Source organism: Mesoplodon mirus, assembly GCF_964341445.2.
Source record: "Mesoplodon mirus genome assembly, chromosome: 15".
Taxonomy (NCBI): Eukaryota; Metazoa; Chordata; class Mammalia; order Artiodactyla; family Ziphiidae; genus Mesoplodon; species Mesoplodon mirus.
In genome coordinates this window covers 44,373,344-44,399,176 of record NC_138991.1, presented here as the reverse complement: position 1 = coordinate 44,399,176, position 25,833 = coordinate 44,373,344, and the positions used below count along the sequence as shown (strand labels likewise).

At 43.6% G+C, this 25,833-nt stretch overlaps 1 protein-coding gene across 2 annotated transcripts in view; it reads right to left on the bottom strand.

Moving 5' to 3' along the window:
* Positions 1 to 25,833, bottom strand: part of XPO6 (exportin 6) — a 108,887-nt gene that overhangs the window by 23,842 nt on the left and 59,212 nt on the right. The window contains exons 8-13 of one of the 2 annotated variants that reach the window (XM_082600494.1): positions 24,667 to 24,793; positions 19,146 to 19,255; positions 10,588 to 10,696; positions 8,825 to 8,914; positions 7,589 to 7,658; positions 775 to 934 (exon numbers count right to left, since the gene is read on the bottom strand). In XM_082600494.1, the coding sequence (XP_082456620.1) occupies positions 775 to 934; positions 7,589 to 7,658; positions 8,825 to 8,914; positions 10,588 to 10,696; positions 19,146 to 19,255; positions 24,667 to 24,793 (666 nt within the window). Of the gene's footprint in view, positions 1 to 774; positions 935 to 7,588; positions 7,659 to 8,824; positions 8,918 to 10,587; positions 10,697 to 19,145; positions 19,256 to 24,666; positions 24,794 to 25,833 lie in introns of both variants that reach the window. The other variant, XM_082600493.1, reaches the window with a different exon arrangement.

Genomic DNA, 25,833 nt, shown 5'->3' with positions numbered 1-25,833 from the left:
TCTCTCAACTTTCGGCTGGACCCACACCCACCCAGTTTTGATCGAATCAACTCACTGGTTACCTTGAAACGATCTGAAAATCTCCTGTCACTTTTATTTTAAGCATATGACTTTTTAAATGTATGAGTTCATGAGAAGGGAGGGGGCAGACTAGATAGTAGGAAATGGTCTTCAACAAATGCAGCTGTAAACCCTGTGGGGGACCCTCAAGGAAGAAGTAGTAAAAGGAGCTTGGTGGTGGGAAGGCTGGGATCCACCCCTCAGGTCAGGCTTGGAGGCTGCCCAGCTTCAAATCCTCAGGACCCTAAGAGGACTGGAAAAAACAGTCCCATTCTAAAAGGACCAGAAAAGCTCCCACCTCTGGCGCCTGGCTGCCTACTCGGATAGTGCCTACTGCCTACTTGTTTGTCCTTTTATTAATACGGCTTTCTTCATGTCTCTTTATGACCTCACCTGGTTTCTTCTGAGGTTACTCCTGTCTTTAAATATAAGATCTTCTATGAAATAACAGCTTATATTTACTGTTTGCTACATACTAGGCCCTGTGCTCAGTGCCTTACCTCATGTAATTCTCACAATAAACCTACAGGATACTATGTCCACTCCATTTTACAGATGAGGGACCTGAAGTTCAGAGAGGGTCAGTGACTGCTCCACACTCCCCTGTATGTGGCAGAGCCTCAATTCACCTGGCGCCAGAGGAGAGCTGCCTGGCAACAGCTGTTCCTCACACAAGCAGGTAAGCTGAGCTCCATGCTGTAACTGCCCACCCACCTCTCCACCACCGTGAGGGCGTCGCTGAAGCGCACGACGAACACGTCCCCAATGAAGTACTCGGCTAGACGGCCCACAGCCTGCAGGAGGGAGCTCAGGTCTCGCAGGGAACAGTGCAGCCGCCGGCAGTCATTCTCTGCTGTGATGTTCAACCTGTGTCCTGGAACATAACACTTCAGATGGTTTTTCAACACGAAGAACATGCTTTAATGACCACTACAGATAACTGCACATCCAGGCACGCTATATTCAGCAAAACCAATTTTTGAAACATAGCAACCCACAGGCTGCTTCCCAGTACCAAGCAGGGAAACTGGGCAGGCTCCACCTACATGCATCCCAAGGCCAGGGGGAGAAACAGAGACAACAGATAGCCCGGGCCATGCTCACATGGACCGATCTGATCCATGACTGGATTCCTCTTGACCCTGTGAGGGATGACACTGCCAATTTTACATGCAAGGAAACACACGCAGGGGGGCCCAGTAACTTGCCTAACATGGGTCGTATTTCCAGGGCAGAGCTAGACTCCTAAGCTAAGTCTATGCGACTCTGCGGGCTTTCTGCAAATGGCCCTGGTGCAGAATGGAGTCTCCATGGGCTGACAGGGTTCAAAGAACAGGGTGCACTCAGCACTCCACCCCAGTTCGCAGGTAGCACCGTATGGACCAAAGGCACAGGACTTGGGATTCAGAAGACACAGGTTCCCTGCCACGTGCAAGCTCTGTGCCTCAGAGAGCCCTCTAAGTCTCGGTTTCTTCATCTTTAAAATGGAAACAAGCACTACTATCTAATTCACTATAGTAAGGGCTGAATTAGAATGTGTAAAAACCCTATAAACTATAAAACATTATTCAGTGTTTGTAATTAATAATGAATAACACAGAGCTAGTGATTTTCTAAGGCCTGAAACTTTCCTTCAACATTTCTTCAAGTTGAGCAAGGAGGAAACAAAGATGAAGGACAGCAGCATCCTCAATTCAGCCACCTCCTTGCCCTTTGGACCCCTCTCCCCACACAGGTCTACAAAATGTATTAATTATTGCCAAGCCAGAGAAAGCGCTCTCCGTCTGACCAAGTCCTCCTCCTGCATCCAGGAGGAGGGAGGGAGGGGCAGCAACAGTAAGATCACTGTCATAGGGCACCTGCAATGCATCCACTCCCTAAATACTTTTAAAAACCTTCTCCTGCCACTGCCACTTCAGGATTTTACTCTGCTGGAGGCAGGAACGTCCCCCCAACCCCATGGCGCTCCATGGCATCTTCCTAGAACCCAGATCTAAGCACAAAGCTCCAGCAGGCAAGGTGCCAAACCCTTCTGGGGCTCCCTCTGGCCAAAAGGGAAAATCCCAACCTCCCCAGCTTCAGCTGAGGTCTCTGTGACTTCACCTCCTCCTCCGATCCCACTCTATCACCTGGACCCACTGATGACCCCCTGGTGCCTCGTCTCTGCACCTCTGCACAAGCTGGGGTCTCTGCCTGGAGTCCCCATGTCACTCTCTGGCCACGCACACCTCACGGCCCTCATATAGCCTGCAGGCTCACCTAAGTATCGCCTCTCCTGGAAAGCCTTCCCTCCCCACTCCCCCAACAGGGGGAACTCACTTCCCCTCCTACATCCCCCCAGGGCACTCCGTGCATGTAAGGAGATAAACTACTGATTTATAAGTCTGTCTCCTCACTGACTGTTAACTCCTTCATGGTGAGGGGCTCTGCCCAGCAGCCAGCACGGCACCTGGTACAGAATGAGTGACCACAGATGTACGACTGAATTTGACACACAGAACAGAGAGCTAACTAGAGCAGGAGAGAGAGTCCTGGGGGCCTGAATTTTCTCATACTGCCCTTGGGAGCATTCACTTTACTATGTAAACGTGAATATGGATAAGCGACACCGGTGGAGAAGAAAAAGGAAGGATGACACCTAAGAGACTGGGGGTGAAGCAGCAAGTTCGATGCCTCAGCTCCTACACCGACTTCCAAGTGCTGAGGCTGGAAGAGAGCCTGTGACAGCCCCAAAGGAAGGACAGGAGACTGGAAAAGGGGACACTGTGACCAGGGTGTTCTTACAGTGGGTCACACCCCAAGGAGCAGAAGAACAAAAGGAAGGGGCAACTCAAGGAGAGAGCCAGTGACAAAGCCCGCCCTGACCTGCCCGATCACCTGTCCGCTTGCAACACGCCCCGTGGAGAGCAGAGCCTCAGTGCAGAAACATGGAGTGGGCTTCTCAGCCTCAGGCAGCCCTGCCAAGGCCGCTGGGTGGGCGTCGAAGGAGGGTGGGCCAGCTCCCCTAGTCAGAGCAGGAGGGTGAGCATCCCACACTGCCAGCCAGAGGAGTCCACAGAACACACAGAACCAAGAAGTGGTTCTGGTCGCGCTTGGTCACATGAGAGGGAAAAATGCCTCTCTCCTCTCCTCTCCCAGTTAACAAAAGTGCCACAGTTACACACCTTCTGAATGTCAAGGATGTTCAGGGTTACTGCTATGTAACCGAAGCCCAGAGTAAACGAAAACCTGTTGTTCCACCTGTATGCACACCAACCAAGCCTTAGGGCTCTGTGGGAAATAAACCCTTAAGAAAAACATACCCTGGAACTGGATGTGGTGGTGGTACAGGCTTCAAAAGAGATGAGGCCAGCTCTTCTTTCAGAGAGCAACGTGGACGGGTTTCGAATCCGCATCAGTGGCCCCTCACTCTCCCTGCACGCACCCATCCTCATCTTCCACCCCGTCTCCCACCGACCTCTACCCTGACGAGCCGGTTTCAACTTATTCACTGTACTAAATACCAAGAACTCGGTACCCTTAGGTACAACCTAAGAACTAGGTTCTTAAATATTTTAAGCATGAAGGAAAACAGTCTGTGTTTCTCTTTTAAAAACCAAACCAAAACACCACCCTAAATCATGTTTCCCTAGTAGATGGTCATAAGACAGCTTAAAAATCAGGGTGACCAGGCCTGCCCCCCTTCCCCTTTGGCCCCTGCATCCACGCATACATCTGAAGCACGGCCTTCCCCCAGCCTTGCCCCTCCAGCCTCGCCCCTCCAGCCTCTTCCTGGACACCTCAACTGAATACTAGAGAGCCCAATGCCTCTTGAGGGAGTCTTCCATCTCTGGACAGCTTGGTCAAAAACACAGGGGTCTCCCTATAATTGCTCCTTATTACCCCTGGTCCCACCCTTTGAGGGGAGAGAAACAAGCCTAAGCCTGCTGACACATGACAGTCTTGGGGAGATATGGAGAGAGGGGTCACACTCTTGCCAGTCTCCTCTTGGCTGAAATACACCCCTGGGCCCCTTCCATTTTCTGTGTCACCCTCCCTCAAGAATCCTTGCCATCCTGATCACTCCCCTCTAAACCTACCCTAATTTGTCTGACAAAAAGCAGTACCTAAAATGAAAAACAGCTCGCAATTGCTATGTGTGTCTTAAACTATTAGTTTGAACCATATGAAATTGCTGATATTTGACCGTTTCCGACCTAACAAAACTGCAATTCCATATAATTCAACTTAATACATATGTGCCATCCAAGGTTCATATTAATCAAAATGGCAGTTGGCTCTTCCCTGCTCCATCTGCAAGGCAGACAAACATACAGGCAGTAAGTACCCTAAATCAGTCTCCAGCCCCTGCCCCCAGCCTGGAAACCACATACTACCACCACCACCACCAAAAAATCATGCAAGGTACCACACCTCAACCTGAGGGGGCAGGCTAGAGTTCCCACTGTGAAAAGCTGTTCAGATCAACCCACATTTTCTTCTATTTGGCTAAGGCTTAGTTCCCTCCCTCCTCCAGTCAACAGCATAGAACATCCGCAAAGTGGAGCCGGCAGGGGAGAACACTGCTAGGTACAGGTTTCAGAGATAGAAAATATCATGGCCACACTGAAGTCCTATCTTACAGAAAGCAAGTCACCCTGCAGCTGTCTAGATGTACCTAAGCCACATCCAAAGAACAGCTCACTGGCAAATCACTGCCCTGGAAAGAAACATCTTAATGTTAAATATAATTCGGTCTTTCTTTTCTTTTCTTTTTTTTTTTTTTTGGGCGGGGGAAGGCTGGGAGATAAAGGTATAAAAATTAGCATTTAAGGTATTCCACTCTGAGAGAACAAACAAGTCATAAACAAACCTAAGCAGAACAAAGAATTTAAGTGCAAAAATCTATATATTGTAGCGGGAGCAATCTCTTAGGCAGGGAAGTTTGCACAGCTAAACAGAAAAATTAACAGGGCTGCTGAGAGCAGAAATATTGCCCCAATGAGGGAAGATCTCAGTGAGGAGTGGCAGAAGCCAATCACCTACAAAATGGATACCTGAGGGCCACATAAGGACAGAAATGCAGCACTAGGGGCACAACAGGGCTTTAAGGATTTCTCAAACCACAAAAGGGACAAACAGCGAGGGCAAAGGATGACTCCCAGGGGTAAGGGAGGCACAGTGATTGATGTACCTACCACAGGGGCAGCATGTTTTGCCTTGGACTTTACTGAGGAAGTGGAAGCAGGAGGATCAGCAGAAGCAGAGTAAAGAGTAAGACTCCCATCTCACAGGCTCTGGAATTCAGGCCAGGAGAAGGTCAATGCAGATGAAAGGAATGGGCCATAACCCATCAGGGGAAAGAGAACGTAGTTTCTGGTAAGAGGCAGTAAGGCTGACTAATATAGCATGGAGGTTATATGAGGGGTAAATGACCATGGGAACCAAGGAACAAAACGTACTCAGAGTTTCCATTTTTTAATAGCCTTTGCATTGGAAACTTGGCTTTTGCTTTGTCATGGATAAGAGAGCTCATTTTAAAACAGGAAATAAGGATTTCTCTGGCCTGAGAGGTTCTGCCACTGGAGTATATGATCAGTGCTAGGGATGAGGTTTAGAAATGACCTGGAAGAGCCAAGTGCGCTGTGAAATTGCCAGTAAATGGGCGGCAATGAGAGCAGGCATATGATATTTCATTTAGGGAAAAATCATTCAGATTATCCTTCTCAGATAAGAAGCTCTAAGTTATCAATTATGTCTCAGAAAAAGGACTTAAGAATCACTGCAGATTTTCACCTGCAGACCGACTCAATGTAATGTAAAAATAGTCAGCTACTAACACTGACTTTAGAGGTCAATTTTGGGGGAAAGGAATACACGCTCGCCTTTTTTTTTTAAGATCAAGAATGTCTTTAGGGTCCTGAGTATATTCTAATTTGAATAGTGGCCCTGAGGGAGAGATCAGCACAGTATGATTTTTCCCAAGAATGGATTCTGGAAACATCTGTAGCATTTGTACACAGTCATATGTCCATAAATGCTGACAGCATTTTACAGGCGCATTTGCTTTGAAAAGTGGTCTCTTCAAAGTTCTGCATAAGCCGTTCTTACCCTATCTACACAATCAGGGCCTAAAGCTGGGGCATGCCAAGCCCCATCAACCTCCTGGGGCCCAGCGGATTATTTAGAAGCTAATATAGTCATGGAAACAAGCCGTCACAGGCCACCAAGAAGGGCAGAAAGAGCCTCTTGGGGAGGCTCTGCCACAAATAACAAGCTCATCCAGGCAATGGGCTACACCCTGGACAGCTCTGTGCCAGGCTGAAACAAGAGTTACACAAGACAGGGGAGCCCGGCCAGGGCCAGGCATAACTCCTGTAAGGAAAACTGTGAGGAAGAGCAGTGTGAAATGACGTGTGTGTGTGTGTGTGTGTGTGTGTGTGTGTGTGCAGACGCGTGTGTGTTTTCAGCTGGCAGAATGAATGTCAGATTTTGGTTAATTCAACTTTTTATCATTCCCTATTACACCATCTTGGTACTAGCACCAACAAGCCACGTGACCTTGGGTAAACTAACATCTCTGAACATTAATTTCCTCTTCTGTAAAACAGGAGAACTATTATTAGTACTTACACCTCACAGGCCAGTTGAGAGAATTAAATAACATAAGCAAATAACATGGTGCCTGGCATGCAATGTGTGTTCTACAAATAGAAGCTATTATTTTATCATTATTATTAACAAAATAACCAAAAAATGCTAACCCTAAACCCCAAGCTGGTGAAACCTGCCAACAGCAGGCCAAAATCTTTCCAACTGGCTACAGTCAGGGCTGTTGACACAGGAGAGCTAACAATCCCCCAGGGTGAGCTCTACCAGTCCACCTGCTGCAGAGTTGCTCCCATGTCCTCCTGATTCTAAAAACCAGAGAAGAACAAACCCGTCGCAGGAAAGTCCAAGGCCATTTTTTTCTAGTGTACTAGCTGGCTTAAAGGACACAGAGAAATATTCTAATCACTAGAGTTTTTCAAAAGTCCTACCTCTTTGCTCCAGCTTCCTTTCTCTCACTGAGACGCTTCTTTGGAATATGCCATCACAGCCTCATCTCTTACCTCCCCCAAAGCTCCTTTTTTTTTTTTTTTTTTTTTTCTTTTTGCGGTATGCGGGCCTCTCACTGCCGTGGCCTCCCCCGTTGCGGAGCACAGGCTCCGGACGCGCAGGCCCAGCGGCCATGGCCCACGGGCCCAGCCGCTCCGCGGCACATGGGATCCTCCCAGACCGGGGCACGAACCCGTATCCCCTGCATCGGCAGGCGGACTCTCAACCACTTGCGCCACCAGGGAGGCCCCAAAGCTCCTTTTTAATCATGATTTTGTGTGTGTGTGTGTGTGTGTGTGTGTGTTTAATTTTCCCTGTTTAGAAATGGAGAGAGAGGGAGCAGTAGGGAGGGGGCAGTGGAGAAAGCATGTTCTGACAACACAGAAGGCAGTAATTAAATATCAGTCCAATTTTTTCTGAACATTAAATTAGAAAATAAAAGCCAGTTTACCTGACGCTGAAGTAACTATAAACTGCTGTAACCCCAGATAAACTTCTAAATTGTCCTGAAGAACTGGAAACTGAAAACAAAGAAACAAAGATTTAAAAACTAAAAAACAAACAAAAAAACCCACCATAAATGTGAATTGTAACAGCATTTCAACAGTGAAAGAAGTACCTATGGTGGGGAGGAACAGGATAAAAAACTTTTCTCTGGGAAGCTTTATATGCAGCCAAGAAGAGGTGGCACCCTTCAGCACCTCCCACCCCCGACAATTTCTACAATTGAAACCACCAGTTAATATTTGGAATAAGAAAGAAAATAACACACCAGTTTGATACTTTTTCTAAACAAAGCACTGGATGCTGGGTGTGATTATTATGACTATTATGTTCTTAAAAGAGGACATCCAGCCCCCAAATGATCTACACCTTCTAGAGCTCTGAGACAGGGCCCACCTCCCTTCAAGTCCAAGGAAAACCCTGCCTTTGAAAGCAATAGCAGATATGCCTTATTAAAGTGCATGGCAGAGTGAAAAGACAGCCAAATTATTTGGAGTCAGTTTGCCATACTCATTTAGCAGACAGGACCTTCATAACCAGAGCTCTACCTTTTCTTTCTAAAGCTGCTAACTCACCATTAAGATAAAATTAAGATGTTAATACGACAGGCCCCAAAGAAAGGCAGATGGCAAAATATAAAATGGCACTCTCCATAAGAGAATACAAGATATAGCTGGGCTGTGCAATGCAAAGCTGACCCTAATAAATTATCCTGCCTCTAGAGGAGAGATGGACTTAATGAAATCTCCTCAAATAACAAACACCACTTAGTAAATGAAATCAGTCCTTATGACTAAGGATTCTAGCACATAAACACAGGCAGAGAGTACCCAGCAAATAATTTGTCAAGAGTGAGCTTTACAAAAGCTAACTTTTCAACAATGTAATTTTTATAAATATATCTTCCACTTGGCTTAGCCACTTCTGAGCTACTGATGAAAGCATTAGTAAAATTCATATTACACCCAAGAGTTTAGGAAAGAAAAACAGAGCTTCCAAATGTTGATTTTAAAATATCTGGGGGACATGTTAACATTTTTAAATTTGAGGGTCAGTTATGGTAATTATTATTCTGTTTAAAATACATACATTTTATAATACTGGTGAGCAAAAAAGCCTTACTACTCGTGCTATATGCAGGGAAATAATTAGGCTCTTCGTTCCCCTCCAAGTGGTGAGTTACCAGTGTTGAGAAGGCGTGTGTGGGAAGGAGCTCCATCACTTTGGCCACTACCTCCAAGCTTTGGCGTAAGTACCGCTGCCACTCTGTCTGCTGCTGCGGGGCAAACACAGAAGGATCAGCTCTCCCAGACAGGCAGAGTCTCATCATCTTCCCTGCCAACCTGTCCTCAACCTCAAGTCCACTCTCAGACATAAATATGTGAAGAAATAGCAAATGATGGAACCAGGTTATTTGGTACTTTAAAAAGGCTAAGCTAAAAAAATTTTTTTAATCCAATGAATTAATTTCACAAGAAGCTATTTCCTCAAAAAGCAAATGATCCACATAGAATGACCTACTTTTCTCCCTACTGTCATAGGAATAAGATATTTTTAAAAAGCCAACTGTGAAATGCTCAAGTCCCCTTTACGTCATCCCAGCTATAGGAATTGGTTCATTACCTTCTGAGACAGCCCGTTACTAAGCATGTATAAGTATAACCAACCACACCAGTGCAAGGCAAAGTATGGTCCTCAGACAGGCAGCATCAGCATCTCCTGGTGGTTTGTCATAAATGCAAACTCTGTGCCCCCACCCCAGACCTCCTGAATCAAAGTCTATTTAACAAGCTGTCCCAGTGATTCTTATCCAGGCTAAAATATGAGATGCACTGGCCTATATCAAACAGGTAACAGGAAGTGAAACTAAAATTCACCAAGCCTCGGGCTTCCCTGGTGGCGCAGTGGTTGGGAGTCCGCCTGCCGATGCAGGGGACACGGGTTTGTGCCCTGGTCCGGGAGGATCCCACATGCTGCGGAGCGGCTGGGCCCATGAGCCATGGCCGCTGAGCCTGCCCATCCGGAGCCTGTGCTCCGCAACGGGAGAGGCCCCAACAGTGAGAGGCCCGCGTACCACAAAAAAAAAAAAAAAAAAAAATTCACCAAGCCTCTACTATCCACCAGGCACGTGGTCAGTACATCCACATGTGCTACCCTCACATGTAACCGTCAACACAGGTCAGTTCAGATATATCCTTCCTCTTTTGGGAGATGAGGAAATTAAAGCTTAGAGAAATTCAGTGACCAGACCTCTACCCCCTTCCTACCCAGGGTTGCAGAGATTCAAATCCAGGCCATCTGATTCCAAGTACAAGGCTATTTGGAACCCAAATATGGCTTCCCTCAAGGTCCTGACCACACCACAGTGGCTGTTATTTTGAGAGTCATACCAGTGACCTGAAATTTTTTAAATACATGGTGCTTAAGAAAAAGGAACACTGGAGTTGTGTCCTTAAAGACATTTTCCTTACAAACGTTGGGCACACCAGCATCATTAAATTCAAGATTGATTTTAAGAGATATCTGTTTACAAAATATATATAGTCAAAAGAGACATCCTTTCATTCTAGCCTTATCATTTAAGTATCTCTTTAACTATTTCCACCAGCATCCAGCTAGCTTTTATTTGTTGCCCAGAGTGTGGGTGCAAGGCAGGGGAAACAGGAGGTAGATGCAGAGTTCTTACTAAACCACTTTTCACTGTACATATGGTTTTCTCTACTTACTTCTCTAGTCCATATAGGTAAATGCCTGTAAAACTTTTTTTTACAGTTAATGAACCCAAAGAGACCAGTCGGATACAAATTTCAAATGCATAACTCAAATCATAAGACCACTCTGGCTTAAAAATAATCTCCAGAGCAAAGGGCCATGGGTTCCAAGGCTCCATTTCGATTCATACCACAGCATGACAGTGATTAAGGTCAATTAGGATGTGCTGCTTACATCGTCATCCAGTGTCTCGTCATCCAACTCCTCCAACTGGGCCTGGTTGTATCTGAACTGGATTCGATTCAACACCTCCGTGAGCAAGAGGACTAGGGCGTCTTCGTACCTATGTGGCAGGGAGAAATTCAACATCAGATGAAAGGAGGCTTTTAGCCTAGGATTTCAAAAAGGCCTCCTGTACTGTGAAGGGAATGGTGTCTGTGTCGGATCACCATACACAAGAAGCATCTAAACTAAACTTAGTTTATGGTTTTGCAAGTGCTATGTGAGAGTGGAACAGTAGCAGGGGTGTTTGTTTATTTATTTAACTATGTTCCAGGCGTAGAACATACTGGATGGAACCTTCTTGATGGATTGAACCTGTTATCATTATATAATGTCCTTCTCTGCCTCAGGGAGCAATTTTTGTCTTAAATCTGTTTTGTCTGATATTAGTATAGCTACCCTTGCTCTCTTTTGGTTATTGTTTGCATGGAATATATTTTTCTATCTTTTTACTTTAAACCTATTCGTGTCTAAAATTCAAGTGAGTGTCTTGAACAACATGTAGTTGGATCATGTTTTTTAAGCCATTTTGCCAATCTTTGCTTTTTAACTGGAGAAGTTAATCCTTTACATTTAATGTAATTACTGATAAGGAAGGACTTACTTCTGCCATTCTGCCGTTTGTTTTCTCTATATCTTTTTTTCCTCAGTTCCTCCAGTACTGCCTCCTTTTGTGTTAAATAGATATTTTCTACTGTGCTATTTTAATTCCCTTGCCATTTCTTTTACCAAATATTTTTGAAGTTTTTTTTCTCAGTGGTTGCCCTGAGAATTATAAGTACTATATATAAATATCTATTAATTCAATGATTCAGTCCTTTTAACAACTGTGACAGGTAGGTGGTATTATCGGTACTTTTCTGATGAGGAAACTACAGTTAACAGAAGCTAAATAAACTGCCCAAGGTCACAAAGCTAGCTGGTTTGAACCCAGAGCTCCCTAACTCAACATGTCATGTTCTTCTCTCTACACATAAACCACCAACAGGCTTGGAGCCTGCTCCACCCACTCCAGAAAACCTCAATTCTAGTCAATTTGTAAGAACACTTAAAACCTAAAAGGAGAGATGGAAAAAGCCTAAGGGAACAATGACCCTTTGATCTATGTCTAAGAATAATTTCTCAAAGAAACATGTGGAGCCCTAGGCTTGGATATTTCCCACATGTGATGAGAACCTAACTCAGAAGACACCATAGTTCTATGTGACAGTTGCTACCACAAGGGCCAACAAACCACTACTTTTCAAGAACAAATCAAGTAGCCTGAATGCTTGCCTGTCCTGAAATGTTTCTACGAGTTCAGAGCTCGTCTTACTCACAAGGCAAACCAGCCACGCTGGTTATTCAGCTCTCAGTGCCAGTCCACTCTCCACGTTTTGTGATGCTGGGACTCAGACTACACAAAGCACATTTCTCCTCTGCCTGTTAGGCTCTTGTCAACAGGGGCACTGGAGGAAAACTGGAAGGCAGAAGGAGGGGCAAAGGGACCCCATTCTTCCTGTGGGCTTGCTGTCCTGGCCAGTGTCACCCCAACAATGGTCACCTGGCAGTAATAATTGGTTCCAGCTTCCACATTCCCCAAACCAGCCCCATCACGAACTCTCAGAGGTGCTAGCAGCAGCCAGGTTACATCTTCTCCTCAAAGGATTAAGTCCCAGCTCCCTGAGGCCTCTCCTCTGAGCTCCTGTGGCAGTTGGGTGATACCCTCTCCTCAGAGATCTGAGCTCTAGCTGCATGGGGGCCGTCCCTCTGATATTTGACATTTTAATGACCCCAACACCTCTTTCCTTTGTACCGCTAGCCCTAGTGGTGGAGCTGCTTCCCACAGTTATCATCTGTGTTGTCTCAGTGGTCAAGGACATATGGAAAGAAGTCATTTGGTGGGACCTCTGGGAAAGCTTCTTTTGTCTAACCTCTCCCTCTTATTCCTGCTGCCTGAATCATAGGTGTGATGTCTATAGATTCAGCATCCATCTTTGACCATAAGGTGACTGTGGAGATGGAAGCCATGCCTAAGGCTGGTAGAACAACAAGTAAAGGGATCCAAATATTAATTGACAGGGACTTCCCTGGCAGTCCAGTGGTTAAGACTCCACGCTCCCAATGCAGGGGGCACGGATTCAATCCCTGGTCGGGGAACTAAGATCCTGCATGCCGCACGGTGCGGCCTAAAAAAAACACAAACAAACAACAAAATATTAACTGACATACCAAAAAAAAGGAGACACTGAACATTTGTCAAGTGAAAGAAAATCAACAGATTGTCACAGATGTTGAATTATCGAAGATTTTTAAAGCAGCTATTATAACCATCCTCCATGAGGTTCTTTCAGCTGGAAGGTGTTTTAGACTGAACTGTGTCCGCTCAAAATTCATATGTTGAGGGACTTCCCTGGTGGCGTAGCGGTTAAGAATCCGCCTGCCAATGCAGAGGACATGGGTTCGGTTGCTGGTCCAGAAAGATCCCACATGCCGTGGAGCAACTAAAAGTCCGTGTGCCACAACTACTGAGCCTGTGTGCTGCAACTACTGAAGCTTGCGCACCTAGAGCCCATGCTCCGCAACAAGAGAAGCCACCGCAATGAGAAGCCCGCACACTGCAACGAAGAGTAGCCCCCACTCGCCGCAACTAGAGAAAGCCTGCGTGCAGCAACGAAGACCCAATGCTGCGAAGACCCAACGAAGACCCAATTTATTTAGATAGATAGATAGATAGGTAGAAAGATAGATAGATAAATTCATACACTGAAGCCCTCTCAGTGTGACTGTATTGGAGACAAGGCCTAAAAAAGTTAATAAAAGTTAAGTGAGATCATAAGGGTGGGGCGGGCCTTAATCCACTTCTAGGAAGAGGAGGAGACATGAGGAAGTAGGAGCGAGCTGCTCACTCTCCCCACTCCCTGTTCATGCACAGAAGAGAGGCCATGTGAGGTCACAGAGGGAAGGCAGCGTCTGCAAGCCAGGGAGAGCCCTCACCAAAAACCAAATCTGCCAGCACCCTGATCCATGACTTCCAGTCTCCAGAAGTATAAGAAAATTAATTTCTGTTGTTTAAGCCACCCAGCCAGTGGTATTTTGTTATGGCAGCCCGAGCTGATTAAAATAGAAGGTAAAGGATAATGAAAAAGAAACCTGGAACTTCAAGAATGAAGGGAAAGCAAGAGAACTGACAAATCTCTTGGTAAATACAACCGACTGTTTCTCTATTGTTTCTCTTAAGATCTTCAAAATATGAATGTTGGATGAAAGCAAAAACAGAACACTGTCTGATGGGGTTTTCAATGTACACAGATGTAAAATATATGGCAGCCTCAATACAAAGAAGGGAGGGCAAAAAGATCTATATGGTGATGAGGTTCCTATATCACACTTGAAGTGGTAGTATGTTAACTTGAAAAATTAAATATATATGGTTTTTGTGTGTGTGTGTGTGGTACGCGGGCCTTTCACTGTTGTGGCCTCTCCCGTTGCGGAGCACAGGCTCCGGACGCGCAGGCTCAGCGGCCATGGCTCACGGGCCCAGCCACTCCGCGGCATGTGGAATCCTCCCGGACCGAGGCACGAACCCATGTCCCCTGTATCGGCAGGCGGACTCTCAACCACTGCATCACCAGGGAAGCCCGTATATGTATTTTAATATACAGAGCAACCACTTAAAAAACTCACATAAAGAGATACAGTCAAACACTCAATAGACACATTGAAAAGGAAAACTGAACTTGTGTGAAACAACAGAGTCTCAAAATAAATGAAGCAAAAACTGATAGAACTGAAAGCACATGTAGACAAATCCACAATTATACCTGGGAGAATTCACCTCTCTCTCAGTAACTGATAGAACAAACCGGATAAAGACAACATGTAGAACACCATCAACCAACCTGACCTAACTGACATATCTAGAACACTCCACCCAACAACAGCAGAATGCACACTCTTTTCAAGTGCACAGTGAACAATCACCAAGAAGACTAGGTCATAAAACAAACCTTAACAAATTGAAAAGAACTGAAATCACCCAAAATGTGTTTGCAGATCATAATCAACTAGAAAACAATAATGAGGAGACATATGGAAAATCCCCAAATATTTGGAAATTAAACAACAAAGAGGAACTCAAGAGAAATTACAAAATATTTTGAATTGAATGGAAAGGAAAATAAAACATATTAAAATTTGATAAAGCTAAAGCAGTGCTCGGAGAGAAACTTATAGCATTACATGGTTAAATATACAATGCAAATAAACCTATAGACCTGGGTGGCTCAAGCCACAAACGTGATTCCAAAAGCACCTCAACTTCTTCTGAGAGTTAAATAAAATTATACATGTTAAGGTGACTACATAGTAGGTGTTTGTAAACATATGATGAATGAAAGAACAAGAGAACAAACAAATGAATAAACACGCAGGCAATAAACAAACAAAACTACAAGTCAGATAACTATGAAGCACTGAAGCATAGTCCTGGATAGCTTTTTCAACTCAATGAAATAACTAAGATTCCATTCCCTTGCTCTCTGGGGCAGTCAACAGCATGAATTTCTCGTAGCAAGAGCTAGAAAGCTACTGAAGCCCTGGTACAACCCTAGTTAATACCTTATATTAACTGTATCAAAATGCCATGTGTCACAATGGCACTTCCTCTCTATTCAGCAGAAAAACCCACTCAGAAAAAAAGGGCAACAATTTTTCTCACGCTTACCCACATTTGTTTATAGTCCAATTGAATGTCACCCAGAATCCCTGGCAGGTCTATGGCCAGCACTTGCCAGTACTTTCATGACAAAGGGGTTCACAGGACATGACTCAATAACTTCAGGTTGCTTAACTCACTTCAGGTTTCCTAATCTTCCTGTAAAAGTAAGTTTCTACACAGGGGTCTCCCTTCACATTGACAAGCATAGAGAGAAGGGAGTGAGAGAGAAAAGGGACGAGAACCAATACTTATTTACTGAACACCTACGGTCAGCCAAGGTACTTTACACACACTGGTTCATTTAATTTGCTCAACAACTTGTAAAGTAGGAACAACCGTTCCCAAAGTACAAAGAGGAGAAAAGGAGACTGAAATTTAGGTCTTCCCACACCACAGATTCACAATGGCAAACCTGGACAGTAAACCCCATTAGCAATTTTGTTCAACTGGGTATGTTACAGAACATTTATTCTGTTAACACTGGGACTCAAGTTCTCTAAGTCCCCACCAGTTCTGATCAAGAAACTCTTGAGCATCCTCACTGAACAAGGAACATGCAGAGCTCCAATTTCCAAGCTCCTAGGACCAAAAATAAATCCATGTACATTTGTGCTTCTAAATTCGTAGCCTACAATGCCTATCACTTTGTTGTGATGAATGATGCAAAACCTTTAAACCACAAGGGACAGGAACTGAATGCTGTCTCTGTGACTTAACCACACCTACGTTTTGCATTTAAGATACTAAGAAAACATTCTTGACTACTTCCTGCAAGATCAGTTGCTTCTGAAATTCTGGCTCAAGCCACAAAAGCCCCCCAACTTCTTTCAGATACATCTTCTCAGTTGAAAAACATTTGATTGCATTTACATGCTCTTCATTAAAATGAATGTGGTAATTATCTGTAGCCAGTGCTCTTTATCAGTTGCTTCTGCAAAACAGTGTATCTCTAATATATTGGGATCTCTAATATAACCTAGAGCAGTGGTTTAACTTTCATTTAAAATTTTTTCAGGGCTTCCCCGGTGGCGCAGTGGTTAAGAATCCGCCTGCCAATGCAGGGGACACGGGTTGGAGCCCTGGGCCGGGAAGATCCCACATGCCGCGGAGCAACTGAGCCCGTGCGCCACAACTACTGAGCCTGCACTCTGGAGGCCGAGAGCCACAAATACTGAGCCCACATGCTGCAACTACTGAAGCCCACGTGCGTAGAGCCCATGCTCTGCAGCAAAGAGAAGCCACCGCAATGAGAAGCCCGCGCACCGCAACAGAGGAGCCCCAGCTCGCCGCAACTAGAGAAAGCCCATGTGCAGCAACGAAGACCCAACGCAGCCAAAAATAAATATATTTTTAAATAAATAATTTTTAATAAATAAATTTTAAGAATAAATAAATAAATTTTTTCAGTGCACACTTGTGTAAATATACAGCATAAGAGGTGAAAGGAAAAGCATGTTAAGTTAAAGTTCAACTATTTTCTTTGCACACCTCAGCAGACTACACCCTTTTTTGTAGTCTACTACCTTAGACCACTAGAGGGTGTCTGACTGACAAGCAGTTCCCCAGATGATGGTTACCATTTAACAGCATAAACCACAGACAAGCTTTGAAGGTTTGGGTTTTTTTTGTTTTTTAAAGGCATAAAAGTGTTATACATGTACGTTTAAAAAAAAAAGTCATGAAAAATTAGAAAGCCTTATTTAGGATAATAACCAAATGATCAATGAGAAAAATCCCTAGTGCTTTTTTTAAAATTGGAGTACAGTTGCTTTACAATATTGTGTTAGTTTATACTGTACAGCAAAGTGAATCAGCTGTATATATGTATACATATACATGAATGTATATACATATACATATATCCCCTCTTTTAAGGATTTCCTTCTCATTTAGGTCACCACAGAGCACTGAATAGAGTTCCCTGTGCTACACAGTAGGTTCTCATTAGTTATCTATTTTATACACAGTACCAATAGTGTATATATGTCGATCCCAATTTCCCAAATCATCCCACCCCTAGTGTTTAAAGCGGTCAGCAAGAACCACTGACAACTGCGACAACAGATGACAGATGCCTAGGCAGGCAAGATAACATCTGCAAGTGGGCTGAAGGTCTTTGCTATCCAGGGACCCTGTCATTTAACTCCACCGTCACCACCTCAGTCAAATGACAGCAACATCTTCTATTACTTATTATTACTGTGTAGTCATTACTGTGTCCATTTATTGAGTGCCTAATACATGATCGATAGTGTGCCAGGTATTTTATATACAATTTCCTTGAATCCTAGCCATTCTGCAAAAGAGGTGTCAGTATTAGTATGCTCATTTTGCAAGAGGAAATGTGATTACCATGTAATTTGACCAAAAGCAACACTGCTGCCATGAAGCAGAGAAGAAATTTAAACTGCACCACTGCTCCTTCTATTGGTGCAACAGTCTGCACAAGTGTGTATGTTCTCAATGGAACCATATTCTCCACACCTAAAGCACATTTGTACTGTGCTTTAAAAAGCATTTTCATATTAATCATGTCCTCAGTTTATTCTTCCAACAAGCCTGAGATATGTGAAAGAATATCTACCCCTTAAATATAGCAAAATCAGGCACAGTCCCAGAACCAAAGGATACAACTGCTCAGCATGCAAGAAAGAGAATTTGGCGGAAGTGCCTTTTCTTTGAACAATCTCATTCAACAAAACAATTACTCACAGTTGGCAAATTCACCAAAAACAGGATCCACTGTTGTGTAAGAAGGTTTCTGACACACAAATCAACTACCCATAACCACATGTGACCTGACACCATAACAAGCTGGAAGCTATTTTGCAATCACAAAAATAGTTTTGGGAATGAAAGTGCAAATGCTAAACTTGGAATGCAAATACTGTTTTGAATTTTAAAAATGCATAAAACCTCAGCAATGGAAAGGGTTTTAGAGGTTCAGTCCAACTCTCCCCAGTTGCGAGGGGGGGGTCTCCTCACCACCTCCATTTGGCACATTTCTGGGGGAGGGGCGTTCACTATCTCCACCATCAACCACTAATACTATTTACTGAGCATTTGTAATGTGCTGAGCGTTCTAGATATATTAGCTTCAAATAATTAGATATATAATGACCACAGTGTATAGGAACCATACTTTCTGCCTGCAAACAAGAAAAAATGGGCTTGAGAAATGTGGGAAAAAAACACTTCCTCATTTTCTGTTTTTTAAAATAAAATTAGAAGTATAAAAATGATTATCTCTGGATTGCGGGATTATAGATAACTTTCCTTTGTATTTTTCTATCTTTGCTAGTTTTTAAAATAAATATTTTTTTCCTGACAAGTATTTATTACTTTATTTGGGAAATTTTCAAGCACATACAAAAGGAGTGAGGCTATAATGAACCCCAAGTTCCTATCAACTAAGTTCAACACCAATTATCAACACATGGCCAACCCACTTCCCCCTCTATCCCCAGGGAATTATTTTAAAGCAAATCCCAGATATCATATCATTTTATCCAATAAATACTTCAGGTTGTATCTCTAAAATAAGGGCCATGGGGGAGGATGGGGACCATAAAAACATTATCATACCGAAAAAATTAACAATACATATTACTTTTTTAATCAGAAAAATGTGTTTTTAAAAAATGAGATATTTAAGGGGAAGAAAGAAGAAAATGCTCAATGGCTTTACTACCTAAACAGCTTACATGACTCAGTTTCACTAAAGAGGTCTGACTGCATGGTTGTCTCTTTAGGCCACAAGAAAAACTGACAAAAGTGTTTATTTCTAGTTATAAATGTTTCTGCGGTTTACCTGTTGAGAACTGCTTCCTTGTCTCCCAGACGGCTTTTAATTTTACTTGTCAGATAGTCCAAAAAGAGCGTCCAGATATCCAAACAAGAGAAGTAACCTTCATGAGTAGGCTATGGTGCAAAAGAAATCCAGACAATGAAATTACTTAATGCAACTACTCCTTAGAAACACACCCACCAGTGCTTACATCCACCAGAATGCTACAACCATAAGCCTAGGTTCCCTCAGCTTCTTGGTAACCACAATTGGTGTCTTTTATTCGGTCTTCACGATTGGGCCCTGTTGAACCTAACAAGACAAGGGTACCATGGAACACATCATTAAGGAGATACTGTACTATGCAGGGCAAACCAATTTACAAAATAAGCCAAGCGAACACCTGTTTTAAAGTCTGAGACTGTGATGCGGACAGCTCTTACAGATCATCCAATTCAAATCTGTTTTAGAGAAAAAGAAACTGAGATCCAGAGATATGTTGAAGGTCACGGGTAGGAACAGGTCCCTTTACCCCCAGCCAATGCTCTTTCCACTACATGCTATTACAAAACCAAAACTAAGTTTCAGTGGCTCCAAAGTGACAAGTTTACACATTTGAACATTAGGAAAGTAACACCTGCAGTCTTCCTACATAACAGATTGAAAATGAGCTCGTTAAGACTGACTTACAGGCTTTAGCTCATCTGCAAAGTAGACGTGTCAAACAGGCTAATAGCAACCTCTTACCAGGTGTCCATAAGGACAAAGTAAGAAGAAAAGAGCAAGTCTTTGTAGGGTCCTAGTGCCTGGACCACTGCACTGATCAACTTTCTCAAGAGCCTTGAGATTCTATTTCATGCAAAATCCAAGCGCTATATTCTCCAACATCTAGTCCTTCTCACACATATTCAGTTTCATCTGTGGCCCCCCAATCCCTTATATATCTACTCAAATTCTTGCTACCTACAAGAACTCTTTGGCTTTACTTGTGATTACTTCATCAAACCACATATTTTGATGGCAGAATTAGATATGGAAAGAAATAATACCATCATCTTCTTGAGTCAGTTTCCTTCCATTTCTGAGCCAAAGAAATCCAGAAGTTTACAACGGCATGTATGCAATCTGTCCAAGAGATAACTACCAATGACGGTGGTGGTGTACCCAGGCTGAGTCTGAGACAGAAAAACTGTAAACTTAAAAAATGTGGCAGACCCCACTCACAAGCCACAGGGCAGCTCTGGAACTGGACTGCTACAGCTCAATCAGGACCACTGGCAGGGCCATCCTCAGAACACGAAATGAACCAGAAGAATAAGCAGAAAAAACAATAAGCCGTGTGGAAATAATATGGGTAGCTTGTGGACAGGCACTTGACTTGCAGCCAGGAGATGTAGTCTTGTCCTGGCTTTGGCTTGCTGTGCTTCCAGTAAGGAGGTCACCCAGACGCCCTTCCTTGCTTTGAAAATAAATACCTACCAGATCCCTCACCAAAAACTATAACTGATCAGATGCATGTGGAGGTGCTTTTGAGAAAAGCCACCATATAAATCCAAGTGTTATGGCTATGTCAAAGTAGTTTACAATTATACATGCCTTTCTCATGCGTTTGAATTGAGGATTTACTGTGTGGCTCAAAGCTGGAAAAAAAGTTGGGCAAATACACCCTCTGTAGGACCTGAAACACTACCATTCACATCCACCTCTACAGGCCCCACTGTGAGGCCTTATGCACTGCCCACAGTCTGGCCTTTGACAATTTCTCTGGGCACAGATTGCTAAGGTCATAAAGGCAATAGGCTGACTGCACTTTTGGAGTCATACAACTTTGCAGAGCCCTCATGGACCCATTTTTAAAATGTACCCATACTCAGATTTTTTACTTTTCAGATTCCAGGGCTGGTTAGTCACTAAAGATCCTGGCAAGTTCCTTTAAAAAACTAATGATACTACTCTTCTCTCCAAGTGGTTTGTTTTGATTTGCATAGGTCTATTTGATCTTCACAACAGTCCTGGAAAGCGGAGAGATGTCTTTCTTCTTCCCATTTTACAGATAAAGAAACCAGAAGTCAAGTCATCTGCCCAAGGTGACAAGATAAAGAACAAAAACAGAACTAGACTGTGGATCGTAAGACTCCCCCAGTCCAGACCCTTCCCCCTATGCCATACTATCTCACGCATGTTTTAAGAAGAAGGGGCAAAATGGAAACTGCAAGACCAAGAAGGAATTGGTAATGATACAGCAAGAGAAGGAGCAGGGAGACAGAAACCATATGTTTATACAGATACCTCAGGGGCTCAGCAATGGTGGAGGCAAACACCTGGTGAGCACTAGGGGCTGGAGGGACTGTGGCAGGACACTTAGGTGAAAGAAAAAATGCAGAAAAACAGAAGAGAGGAAATGGTTACAGGAAGATACTACCACCATCTTTATTTTATTACTATTCTTTAAAAATATGTTGACCAGGGACTTCCCTGGTGGTGCAGTGGTTAAGAATCCGCCTACTGATGCAGGGGACACGGGTTCGAGCCCTGGTCCGGCAAGATCCCACATGCCGCAGAGCGACTAAGCCCGTGCACCACAACTACCGAGCCTGTGCTCTAGAGCGCACGAGCCACAACTACTGAAGCCCATGTGCCACAACTACTGAAGCCCGCATGCCTGGAGCCCGTGGTCCTCAACAAGAGAAGCCACCGCAATGAGAAGCCTGCACACCACAATGAAGAGTAGCCCCCATTCACCGCAACTAGAGAAAGCCCGTGTGCAGCAACAAAGACCCAACAGACCCAAAGATAAATAAATAAAAAATTAATTTTAAAAAAATGTAGACCAGGACTAATATTTCCATGAATTGTAGGAACAAAAGGCAAAGTACACTGAGAATAACCCTCTAAACAAGAGAAAAGACACATTTTCCCCCTTTACAGAGAACTAAGCTATGATAAAGGAAGAGCACGCTGTTAATGAACAGATGAGAACTTAAAGCTCTCTCTTGAGAGCAATTTAATTTCTTATTCTTAAATCTTATCCTAAAGAAATCTTTTACTACCAGCTCCTGGGCCTAGAGTGTGCCCTGCCAGCTTCCTCTCTCCCTGCCTCTCCAGCAAAGGGCAGCTTCCCCCGGAGCCCCTTCCAGGTTCCTGCCCCTCTGGCCAGTGCTCAGAATCGGCTTCTGCCTGCACCTTGAGGCCACCAACCCACACAGCCCGGAGTCTGCACCCAGAAATGCAAGTCCTCGCACAGGAGGCCAGCAGAATACAGGGAGCTCAGCTGACAGTGACCCGCTGGTGAGGGAGGAAGACAGAAGCTTGCTGTTTGCCTCATGACCATCTATCTCTTCTCCCAGTATGTAATTAAAACATATATAAATATACAAAACCACCACTCTCGGTTCAATGGAAAATTAACCCGTAGGATTCTAGTGAAAGAATCATAGAAGATGAATATGGAAAGACCCTAAAGATGCCCACTGCAGTCTATCTCCCTAGGAAATTTAAAAGACTTGTCCAAGGACAGAGACCTAATAGAAATAACCAGAGCTCAAACACAGAACTTTTGGGTCCACATCCAAAGAAGGAAGCATCAGACGTGCATACTTCAAAACACTTTTTGGCTTTCTTCTACACCACGTATACTAAAAAGGTCCCATTTTACACAGGGAGCAAAATCGCAAGACGGTTCAGTCTGTTTCCCAAACAAACCCTTCCTTCTGCCCCCAGCACTGGCTTCTTATCTCTCGTTCGTTTCTGCTGCACTTATTCTAAGGTATCTATCAAATCCTTCCTTTTTTCCTGGTCCCCTTTAAGATTTCCCCAGATCCATCTCAAATCTCTCCCACTTCTGATGCTTCTCTCCTACATCCTCACCCTCCTACATCTCATCACCTCTTCTATCCCTTCTTAGGCCTAGTGAGATCAGCGTGCTTCCTTCTTGCTCTGCACTCACTGGCCCCTGGCCCCTCTACCAGACATCGTCTGTGTCACTTCTTTAACCTTTGATCCTCCTCCTCCATCCGCACCCTTCCAAATCCCCTTTTACATACACACACCCCTCCCAGCCTCCACCCTTACCTCTCCTCCAGCCTCATTAAGTTACAACATCAGTGATTGAAACAACCAAAAAAGACTGCTTGTAAATCAGATGCCCTCACTGACCCAGCAGTTTCATCCCTGGTAATATACCAACACACGCAGAAAGAGCTACGTATGTACATCAAAAGGCAGGCACAAGAATGTTCACTGCAACATGACTCATGACCACCAAAAACTGGAAGTGGCCCAAATCAGCAGTAGAGTGGCTTTTCTAATGACTTCCTATAAAACAACGAAAACAAACTACTGCCACACACAACACAGATGAAGCTCACAAACATAATGTTGAATGAACAAAGTCAGACAAAACAAATCGACATTGTATGCTTCCATTTAGAGAAGTTCTAAAACAGGCACAACTCATCTGGTATATTAAGGTCAGGTCTGGGGTTACTTCTGGGGAGGGTGTGGAGGGGAGTGATGAAGGACATGAGGGGATTTCTGGGGGTGCTGGTAACGTTCTACTTCTTGACTTAGGTGGTGGTCACATGTCCTGTTCGTTTTGGGAAAACTCACAAAGCTATACATGTATGATTTATGCACTTTTCCATACATGTGTGATAGTTCAACAAAAAGCTTTTTTGGGGGGTGTGGGGGGCGGGGCTGCACTGCAATGCTTGCGGGATCTCAGTTCCTCGACCAGGGATTGAGCCCGGACCACGGCAGTGAAAGCCCCGAATCCTAACTACTAGGCCACCAGGGAGCTCCCCAAAAAGCTTATTTTAAAAAGACACACAAATGGGCACAAGTGATAGGGCATGACAGAAATGTTTAAAACTGGACTCTGATGATGGCTGCACAAGTCTATAAATCTACCAAACATCACTGAATTGTACAATTACAATGGGTGAATTGCATAGTAAGTAAATGTTATCTCAATAAAGCTGCTAAAATATATATAGAAACAAAAAATACTGAGTCATCAGAATGTAAATTCAGTGAAGGCAAGGACTTTGTTTACAAGGGTTATATGCCTCGCTCCTGGAACACAACAGGAGCTCGAAAAACATTTGCTGAATGGGGGAAACAACTGGATCCACCAAAACTGAACTCTTGAGAGCTTCACTATTTACAATCTCCTTGTGGGAAGTCTTAGTGACAGTTACAGACTAGAACTAAAGGCCCTAACTTCAGGCTTTTTCTATATTTTGTTTCTTCAACATAACAGTGATTAAGAGCAGACTCTATGGGTTCAAATCCTGGCTCCACCGCTTACTAACTGTATGACCCTCAGCAAGTTATCTTTGTGCCTCAGTTTCTTTATCTGTAAAATGGGGATGATAATAATACCTACCTCATAGGGTTGTTATGAAGGATAAATGTGTTAATCTTCATATAGTAAAACACTATATAAATGTTTGACAAATAAAATAAAGAAGTTCTTTCTCCTGAAAATAACAAAGCAGACATTTTGAGTGGCAAGGGATAGACATGGGCAGTTCCAGTGCTTTACCTGATGAAATGTGTACTTGAACAAAAGTGTCAAAAACTCCACCACGGGGAACTGGGAGTAGGACTCGATTCTTCTTAGGTGAACACTCACAAAGAGCCGCAGAAAGTCAGTAAACTTCTCAATGTAGCTAAAGAAGACAAGAAGACAAAAGGTGACAATGAGAAACTCGGCCACCTCCCTAGAAGAGGACTCAAATTCAATCCAAATTTCTTACAGTACAAAACTATACAGATTTATAACAAATATATTTTCAGTTAAAAATATAAAGGCCTGCAACAATTACCTACAGGTCAGGCAACCCTTCATTCCATTACCACCTGAAACATAGCAGAAAAGCAACTTTAATCCTCAGACACTATCTAGGTAAGGCATCTTATAAGCTAGCGTACTCATATTTTCTAACTCAGTGTTATGACCCAATTAAAGTGAAAGGAAATGGTACTCAAAAGGTCCATGGGCAGATGATCTGTCATTTCAATGTGGCAAGTCTGGAGGGCTGGTTTTCTTTGCTAGGAGGCCAAAATATTAAAACGAATGTGCTAAAAACCCAAAAACAAAACAAGGCTATAGGAAAGGGATGGATGGCATCCAGGTAAGATATATTCAGTCTTGCAACTTAATGTTCATGTTTTTTCCCACCCTCTGGCTCCTGGTGCTAATTAAACATAGCACATCCCAATCCATTCTAAAAGTGATTTCAAATCTAAGGGAGGAGGACTGTTAGAGCTGGACAAGACTCAGGGACAATTTAATGATGCATCATTTTAGAGATGAAGCCCAGAGAGATAAAGTGACTGGCCCAAGGTCACTCAGCCAGCTCACAGAAGAATGGGACTACCATCTACTCCCAATCCAGTGCTCTTTCTTTTCACATCACAGTGAATTCCCAATTCATTTGTATTCAAAAATCATTTCACAGAAGAGTGTGGGTCACAGCTGCAAGGATAAGATATTTTTGTTATTGAATACACAGCACATCATCACTCTCACATTTCAGAAACTGTCATTTTAAGCTCCTAAATACCAAAAGGTGATTAGAAAATGAGATGGGCATACCTCCATAAACCACATTTCAGAGACAGGTTAAAAAAGATAAAAGATACACTGGGCCTTAGCCAAATATTGAACGATGGCTAAAAGCAATTCTGAAACTCCTAACTGCAAAAA